The sequence below is a fragment of the Elephas maximus genome, chromosome 1, assembly GCF_024166365.1.
Source record: "Elephas maximus indicus isolate mEleMax1 chromosome 1, mEleMax1 primary haplotype, whole genome shotgun sequence".
Lineage (NCBI taxonomy): Eukaryota > Metazoa > Chordata > Mammalia > Proboscidea > Elephantidae > Elephas > Elephas maximus.
In genome coordinates, this window is record NC_064819.1 from 107,770,511 (window position 1) to 107,780,026 (window position 9,516).

General features: G+C 48.5%; 1 protein-coding gene across 3 annotated transcripts; it reads right to left on the minus strand.

Annotated features, from left to right (window-relative positions):
- Positions 1-248: 248 nt before the first annotated feature.
- LOC126081273 (cysteine-rich protein 3) lies at positions 249-4,092 on the minus strand. Of its 3 annotated transcripts, XM_049893045.1 has the most exons (8): positions 3,178-4,091; positions 2,740-2,834; positions 2,306-2,363; positions 2,075-2,206; positions 1,230-1,301; positions 1,013-1,107; positions 856-913; positions 249-680 (listed from the first exon to the last, which is right to left on the minus strand). In XM_049893045.1, exons 1-8 carry the CDS (start codon positions 3,323-3,325, stop codon positions 619-621), a joined length of 720 nt encoding a protein of 239 aa, XP_049749002.1. In that variant the 5' UTR covers positions 3,326-4,091; the 3' UTR covers positions 249-618. The 3 variants fall into 3 exon arrangements, with proteins under 3 accessions (XP_049749002.1, XP_049749003.1, XP_049749004.1); XM_049893046.1 differs by lacking the exon at positions 1,230-1,301 and having other exon boundaries at positions 3,178-4,092; XM_049893047.1 differs by lacking the exon at positions 856-913 and having other exon boundaries at positions 613-680; positions 3,178-4,090.
- Positions 4,093-9,516: the final 5,424 nt, after the last annotated feature.

Consider the following 9,516-nt stretch of genomic DNA (forward strand, 5'->3'; position numbering starts at 1 on the left):
GGTGCTTCTTCTAGAGATGGTGCTAAAGAAGACTGTCCCATGATGACTTCAGGTACCAAGAAGACTACAGGACATGCTGTCCACTGTGTGGGCAGGGGGCTGCCTAATGCCAGGGCCAGGGGATCAGGAGAACAGAGCTTTTTATTCCCCTGGCTGGTCTTGCCGGACAATGCACCCCCACCCCCCCACCCCCCACCACACACACACTCCCCATCCTCCAATCCACTGTCTAGGCCTCATGCCCAAAGAAGAGTTGAAGTCATGGGAGGTAACATTTTATTGGAGAAGCCAGGGAGGCTGAGGCTCAATAAACAAGTTTTATGAGTACCTCGAACCTCCAGAGTTTGCTGGCAAAAGGGATGGGGAAGGCAAGGAGGCCACTCTTCAAAGGGATTGCCTATGACCCGTGGCCAGATAGGAAAGATAGGAATGGGAAAGGCAAGAGTTGTCAGATAAAGTCCAGGCTCTCTGGCCCACATGCCTATTCCTCCCATGGAGCCTAGGCCCAGGCCTATACCTCCCTCCATCCCGATAGGACTAAAGAATTCTAGAGCTCCCAGTGGACCACAGAGAGAATGGTGGGCAGCCTGAGTCAGAGTGATCTCTGCTGTGAGCACCTCATTTGGATTTCATCTCTGCTGGGTCATAAATGTAGCAGCCCACGTCGCCAATGTTCACACCTGAGGGAGAGAACCCCATCACCAAGGGCCTTATGGCTAAGGGGTGTTCAGTTGAGGGTTGGGGGGAATTAGAAAAGGGCTGGGGTGTGTTTGACCACAGGGGAAGTTGTTCACATCCCCACAGGCTATATACATGCCATACTCTAGGTTCAGTGTCTAGGGTGGGGCTGCCCACCTTTGGGGCCAAACAGGTAGCCGTAGCAGGGGATGTGGCAGTAGGGGAGGCCGTCATGCTGGGACAGGGAGAGAAAAAGAAAGCCCATCTCAGCCTGTCTCTTCCCATCTCCAGTCTCCCTCCTCCCAACATACCCACCCATCCCTGCCCTGCACACCTCAGCATGGCTCCCAGCAGTCAGGGTCTTCTGGCAGCGCTGGCACCTCAGACAGGGCCGGTGCCAATTTCTGCCCAAAGACATCACCTTCTCAGCTGGTGGGGGAAAGAGGCGGTTGCACTGGGAACAGGCAGGAAGACCCACATGCCTTGGACCACCTCCCTGCCCCCTGTTGCCCACCCTACACCCCCTCCCCAAGTTTTCTACTATTACTTACCAAAATAGACGGGCTCCCCACAGCCAGGGCACAGTGAAGTCTCCCCAGTGAATGTCTTCATGTGGGGAGGGCCTTTAAGGGGAAGAGGCCCTTGCTAGGGCTGAGGTGGGGGCCGAGGCCTAAGCAGGACCCACCAGCACATGCCTGCACATGGCACTAGCCTCTTCCAAAAGCCATGCACATCCCAGAGCCCCAACCCCATCCAGGCAGCCACGAGTCTGCCTTCCTGTGGCCCACAGCTGAGCCCCTTTGACCCTACCTCCTGTCCTATCCCTGCATGCAAGAGGGACCACCTGCTTTCTTCTTGTCCTCCCAGGGGCTCAGATGCCCAGCAGCCCAACCCTGTCAGCAACTCAATCCTCAGGAAACCTAAGCTGATACATGAGCTGGCCAGGGCAGAGGTGTCAGATGTTGGGGAGCATGGTGTCAATGCCCAGTCCAGGCAGTGGGAGGAAAGAACAAGAGCTGGAGGGGAGTTGATGAAGGTGAGGGGCTGGCCCCAACCAAATGACCCCTCAACCATAAGTCATTCCTTCCACAGCCCTGAGAGAGGCTCAAGTTCCAGGCCAGCTCTGCCTCTGACTAGCTGTGTGACTGCACAAGGTCACTTGCCCTCTCTGGACCTGTTTCCTCACCTGCAAAATGGGATGATAATGCCATCTGCCCTATTTACTGCTTAACAGCTGACATGAGGGAACATCAAAAAAACAGAAGACTTTGTTAAGAACAAAAGTTGTAAGAATCTGGAGCAGAGACCCAAGTGGAAGACTGCACCTCACTCTAGCTCCTGCTGCATCCTGGGGAAGGTTCAGGAAGAGGAGGGACTGGGACCCAACCTCACTTACTTTTCTTTCCCTGGGGAAGGCCAGTCCTGGGTCTAGGGGGGCTGAAGCTGCTGGGGCTGAGGGAAGTGCTGCTGGCAGGGGTGTGAGTGGGGGGATTGTAGAGGTAGGAGCCCACACCACCAATATTCACCCCTGCAGAGAAAACAAGGGAGGACAGGCTTGAGTCTGCAGACCACATCCACAGGAGAGTTCTGCTGTGCCTGGGCCCCTTCCAGGCTGGTACTTACTTACCCCTGGGTCCGAAGAGAGCCCCGTAACATGGCTTGTGGCAATATGGCCTCCCATTGTGCTGGGTAAAAGCAGAAGGGGGGGTTGCTCTGGGTCAAGGGGTGGAGGGGCCCTCTTCTGTGCCCCACAGGTGTTCCCCCAAGTCAGCCTGCCAGGTGTGTCTTTCTGCTGACCTGGCCTGGTAGAGTTGGGAGGGGGGGGTGGGCTGGCATTGGTGGGCATTGGGCAGAATTACCAATGTGGTTGAGGGAGGAAGGGCCATAGTGGGTCGAGCGACACTGCTGTCCTCCACTCTAACCCCCACTGCTGGAGTAGAGCGCACAGGTGGGTGGCTTTGGGGTTGGTCTCTGTGGTTGCCTTTGGCGGGCCTCCAGGGCTGAAAGCAGTGGTCGGGGGCTGGGGGAAGTGACAGGCTATGTGCCCTGTCCGGGCCTCACCTCTGCGTGCCCCCCGGGGGACAGGATGCTGTGGCAGCGCTCACATTTCAGGCAGAAGGGGTGCCAGTTCTTGCCCAGGGAGCTCACCTTCTCAGCTGTGGGGGACAAGGTGGAACCGGGCTGCGGAGAACCAGGCCGAGCATCGGGCGCCTTCCTTTACCCCTCAGCCTTCTGGGGAAACCAGACCCGTCCGCCCTGCTACCTGGAGACGGCCGGGTGCGTCTCCGGGAGGCCAGCCCCAGCGCGATGTGCCCCACCTGGCTCTTGCAGGGGGTCCCAGCTGGGAAAGGGTGGTGGTTCGGGGCCCCCCCCCGCCGTCACAGGTGGAAAGAGGGGTCTGGCACCCCGCTGTCACCAGCACCTCAGAAAACACAGTGGTCCACATTCGCCCATCTTCACCCCCTCCCCTCCACCCCCCCCCCCCAGCCCGGCCCTCACCAAAGTAAACGGGTAGCTGGCAACGCGGGCAGGTCCAGCTCATGGCTCTGCTCTGGGCAGCGAACGCAGCACACAGTAGGTACCGCCGAGAGGCCTCCGTTCCCGCCCCCTCCGCTGGCTCCGCCCACGGCCCAGCTTTGAGCCTCATTGGCCTGACTCCACAGCTCCTCGGCGACCATAGGCCGCTAGGAATTTAGAACCTGGGCGACGCAGGCGACTTCCCAGTTGCTTTGAAGAATACTAAAGCCTCTGACACTTTAGGAGGAAGGGTCCTGAAGCCAAGCGGGTTCCGGACCGGGAGGGAAGCGATGCAAGGAAGACACATGTGTGGCTTGGTACCGAGAGGAAAAATGCCCAGCGTGCAGACACCATGAAAACACTCGATTCTGTCCCCAAAGCGAGGGGATAAGCTTCTTTGAAATGGTCGAATCCCGTGCTGGTACTTTAGGAGAATGGTTAAGAGCAAGGGAATCTGGAGTCAGACTCAGAGCCCATCTCTGCTACTTATTGTTTGGCTTCAGGAAAATTACTTAACCTCCCTCTACCTCCGTTTTCTTAGCAGTACAATAAATATTATGTAACAGTCTCTATCTCATAGGATTGTTGTGAGAATTTGATGAGCTAATATACGTGAAGTGCCCAAACAGTGCCTGGCACATAAATTCCATAGAAGCGATAGCTGTCATTCTGTTAGGTCCCTTAACGGGCTCAGGATTTAGTTTGGAATCCTCAAAACGTGGTCTGCATACAAAGGTTTGCTTGTAAAAGTGTAATGCTTCCTTATTACATTTTAAAAGTATAGTTTAGACACCAATTACATATGTCTAATTTAGTTTTCTTTAAAATCAGATAAGTCTAATTTTAGTTTGAAATATTTGTTTAAAGTAGCTCAGCAGTGCTTCAAAAGACACTACCAAAAAAGTGGGGGGAAAAAAAAAGTGAAAGACAACCAACCCAATGGAAGAAAATATATTAAGAGTTTAATATCCAGAACAAAGAGCTCTTACAACACAGCAATAAAAAGATAGCCCAATTAAAATATGAGCAAAGATTTTAAATAGACATTTTCCAAAGAAGATATTCAAATAGCACTATTGTTGTCCTTAGGTGCCCTTGAGCCGGTTCTGACTCATAGCGACCCGATGTACAACAGAACACTGCCCAGTCCTGTGCCATCCTCACAATCATTGTTATGCTTGAGCACACTGTTGCAACCACTGTGTCACTCCATGGCATTAAAGGTCTTCCTCTTTTTCACTGACCCTCCACTTTACCAAGCATGATGTCCTTCTCCAGGGACCGGTCCCTCCTGATAACATGTCCAAAGTATGTGAGATGAAGTCTCGCCATCCTTGCTTTTAGGGAGCATTCTGGCTGTACTTCTTCCAAGACAGATTTGTTTGTTCTTTTGGCAGTCCATGGCGTATTCAATATTCTTTGCCAACACCCTAATTCAAAACCATCAATTCTTCTTCGGTCTTCCTTACTCATTGTCCAGCTTCTCTATGCACATGAGGTGACTGAAAATACCATGGCTTGGGTCAGGCACACCTTAGTTCTTAAAGTGACATCTTTACTTCTTAACACTTTAAAGAGATCTTTTGCAGCCCATTTGCCCAAAGCAATGTGTTGTTTGATTACTTGATGGTTGCTTCCATGGGGGCACTAATTGTGGATCAAAGTAAAATGAAATCCTTGACAAATTCAATCTTTTCTCCGTTTACCATGTTGTTGCTTATTGGTGCAGTTGAGGATTCTTGTTTTCCTTATGCTGAGGTGTAATCCATACGGAAGGCTGTGGTCTTTGATCCTCATCAGTAAGTGCTTCAAGTTCTCTTCACTTTCAGTAAGTAAGGTTGTGTGGTCTATATAACACAGGTTGTTAATGGGACTTCCTCCAATCCTGATGCCGAGTTCTTCTTTATATAGTCCAGCTTCTTGGGTTATGTGCTTAGCATACAGATAAAATAATTATGGTGAAAGGATAGAATCCTGACGCACAACTTTCCTAACTTTAAACCACTCAGTATTCCCTTGTTCTCTTGGAATCCGACTGCCTCTTGGTCTATGTACAGGTTCCTCATGAGCAAAATTAAGTGTTCTGGAACTCCATTCTTTGCAATGTTATCCATAATTTGTTATGATCCACACATCTGAATGCCTTTGCATGGTCAATAAAACACAGATTAAACATGTTTCTACTGTTCTCTTCTTTCAGCCAAGATCCACCTAACATCAGCAAAGATATCCCTAGTTCCACATCCTCTTCTGAATCTGGCTTGAACTTCTGGCTGTTCCCTGTTGATAAATGCTTTTGAATGATCTTCAGCAAAATGTCACTTGTGTGTGATATTAATGATATAATGAATTAAAGATATTAGTAATAGCACCATTAAGCACATGAAAAGATGCTCAACGTTTATTTAAAAACCAAAAAACCCAAACCCATTGCTGTGGAGTCAATTCCTAATCATGGTGACTTCATGTGCGCAGAGTAGAACTGCTCCATAGGGTTTGCAAGAATGTGACCTTTTGGAAGCTGATTGCCCTTGGGTATGTTCGAACAGCCAACCTTTCTATCAGTCCAGTGCTTAACCATTTTCCCTTCTCAGGAATCTTTTTCACTAGCATTAGGGAAATGCAAATCAGGACCACAATGAGATAACACTTCACACCCACTAGGGTGACTAGAATTAAAAAGATGGACAATAAGAACTGTTGGTGTGGTTGTAGAGAAACTGGATCACTTATACACTGCTGGTGGGAATGTGAGATGGAGTAGCTGCTTTGGAAAACAGTCTGGCAGTTTCTCAAAACGTTAGACATCGAGTTACCATATGGCCAATTCCACTCCTAGGTATAAAAAAACCCAGTGCCGTCGAGTCGATTCCGACTCATAGCGACCCTATAGGACAGAGTGGAGCTGCCCCATAGAGTTTCCAAGGAGCGCGTGGGGGATTTGAACTGCTGACCCTTTGTTTAGCAGCCGTAGCACTTAACCACTACGCCAAAGAATTGAAAACATGTTCACACACAAACTTGTAAACGAGTGTTCACAGCAGCAGTATTCCCAATAGCCAAAAGGTGAAAACACCTTAAAGCCTATCACCTGATGTGGTATATCCATGCAATGATTTATTCAGCATAAAAAGGGATGAAATACTGATACATGCTACACATGGATGAACATTAAAAGCATTGTTAACTGAAAGAAGACAGACAAAAAGACCACATATTGTATGATTCCATTTGTACAAAATGTCCAAAATGGGTAAATCCATAGAGGAAGAAAGTAGATTTAGTGAGTACCAGGGCTTGGAGGGAGGAGGAATTGGGATTGTCTGCTAATGGGTACAGGAGTTCCTGGGTGGCGAACATGGTTAAGTGCTCAGCTATTAACCAGAAGGTTGGTGGTTTGAACCTCCCAGCGGTGCCTCAGAAGAAAAGTCGGGTAATATGCTTCCAAAAGGTTCCATCCATGAAAACCCTATGTAGCACAGTTCTACTATGAAACACATGGGGTTGCCATGAGTCGGAATCTACTCAGTGGCAACTGGTCTTGTTTTTGTCTTTTGCTAACGGGTGCCAGGTTTCTTTTTGGGGAAATGAAAATGTTTGAGAATTAGATAGTGGTGATGGTTGCACAGTCTTATGAATATACCAGAAACTACTGAATTATACACTTTAAAAGAGTAAATTTTTTGATATATGAATTAGGTCTCAATAGCAATAATAATAAAACATCCTGAAGGGAACTAGTTAAAAGAAGAGAAACTAAAAACAAACAGTACTTAAGCAAGTGAGGAGCAAGAGGGAGAGCTAATTACCTGGTGCCAGTTGACCAGCAAAGGAGACAACCCCTCCATGATGTATTGTGGTGGAAAAGTTTTCTGGAGTAAGCTCCTTTCTTATGTCAAGCCAGCTCAGAAAGGGCTGAAGGGACCATGTTTACTAAATTCATCACTGGGCTGTAGTGCTGTGCCCTGCTAGGAGTCCAAGATCCTCTCTGGATTCATATGAGCAATGGGGATGGGGTAGTGCCTAAGGTCCCTGGAAGTCTATGAACTTCCACTCAACATTCTTATTTCCTACATTGTCTCCATCAGTACCTTTTGCTTACAACACTTGTTTTATCCTCCTTGTTGACTTCTAAGGGTGTAAGGCTTATACATTGTGGACAAGTTTGTCTACACTTTTTCATTATTTGTTTCTTGCTATGGAGACTATTTAAAGATCCTTAGTTTTATAGCTGTTGAAAATAGTTATAACAAACTTGAAAAATATTACAGTTTTATCCTCCACTGATAGGAGCCCTGGTGGTGCAGTAGTTAAGAGCTTGGCTGCTAACTGAAACGTCGGAGGTTCAAGCCCACCAGACTCACTGCAGGACAAAGAGGTGGCAGTCTGCTTCCATAAAGATTTAGTGTTGGAAATCCTATGGGCCAGTCCTACTCTATTCTATGGTCACTATGAGTTGGAGCTGACAACAATGGGTTTATTGTTTATTTTAATCCTCGTCTGAGTTTTACTCTTGTGCTTCTGCCTCATTTGTTTCTTCCTGAAGAAGGCAGTTTTAAGTTCACTGCCAAAAGGTTCTCTATGGCTCTCATGGAGAAGCCTCCACGTTAGGAGAGTGAAGCACTGCATTGATGTCTTTATTTGTAGACATGCTTCATCCTCTAGGAAGGCCTAACTTTATCTGCCCAGGGATCTATCCTCCTTAGAACTTCCACAGCACATCAAATAATCCCTTCCCAAGGCCTCCAGGCACCTTCTACCTAAGATCACCTTCTGCAGGTGCCTCATGCCTCCTAGGCAGGTCATCTTTACCCCAGTATCCAGCACAGGGTCCAACACCAAGAAGCAAGCATCTGAGTGTGAGTTCCATGCTGTTTTCACACAAGTTGCAATGTCAGTGGGGCAAATGCTTTACTGCTTCCCGTTTTCTGTGACATTCCCGTATTCTATAGCCAAGACAAATACAGCATCCTTTAGCTCTTCCAGGTCAGTGCTGAGAAAAGGCTAGTGGAGGCTCCTTTCCAAACAGTTGCCATCCATTTGCACATACAGCAAATCACAGCATTTCACTCGTTTCTTGCCTGGTTTTTGTTATTCTTTACAAAGAGGCTTTGTACAGAATGCTGCAGTGCAATGAGTTACTTAATGTGGCCCTTCTAGCCATGGCCTTTGTCACTCACACACAGTGACTGGGTGGAACTGTACCAATAAAGTAACTGTGGCCCACGAAGGGGGTTGGTCAGTTTTGCTTGAAATGAGCCACCCCAGAGGTGGGAAAGACAGGATCCCACCACAACCAGGGAGGGAGAACCAGGAGCGGAGTGTATCCTTTGGACCCGGGATCCCTGCACTGAGAACCTCCTGGAACCAGAAGACACAGACTGAGACATAGAAAGAAAGAGAGAGAGAGAGCAGGAACACTGAAGACAGGAAGAAACAGTGGCAGATAAGCAGCAGCAGGAGATGGCACAGTGGGCTCTCAGGCCCACGGTACGAGAAGCTGAGTCCCTTTGGGCAGGAGGCTTGCTGCCAGAGTAGGGTGCCTCTGGGCCCTGGGTGGAGTTAGGTTTGCTGACCTACTGAGCCTGAGCTGAGCATCTTCGGTCCAAGGCTTACTGCTGCAGTGCGGTGTCTTGGGGTACTTATTGGCAGGGCTAAAAGAGCTTTGTAGCACTTGCCCAAGCAAGGCAGAGGCTGAGGAGCCAGAGAGAAGCATGCCTGTGGGCATAACTGAACAGAGGCTGTCCTGATGGAAGAACTGTATCCTGAGTGTTCCTGAACCTGAACTGCAACCTATTATTTCCCTAATAAACCCCATAATCGTGAGTATTGTCTGTGACTTCTGTGTGGTCGTTGCAATGAATTATCGAACTCAGAAAACAAGTAGAGAGTGCTGTAGGGGGGATGGCTGGTGTCAGAAATGGTAAAGATAGTGGAGAGAGGAGGCATATCTGACCTCCATAGGAATCAGCCTTGGGCTGTTGATCTTGATTCTCTTTCCCCCTTGTGAAGTTAGAGGAGGTCAGACTACCCTGACTCCTTTTTTACAAATGCTAACAGGGAAAACCAACATTTCTTGTAGGAATGTATTTGCTGTTACTGACAGTGGTTGTTTTAAAAAAAAACAGTTGTTGTGGCTAAACTCACTAAAATGGTTATTTTAACAAATACCACAAATGGATAAATCCAGCTGAGTGTATATTATACCTGCTCAATGGTCAAGGTGCAATTTGTACCATCTCCTCTAAGAGGCAAGCCCCTTTCTCATGAGGACCAGGTGACAATCTTCCCCGCCCGTGTCCCCTGCACAGACCTCTCTCA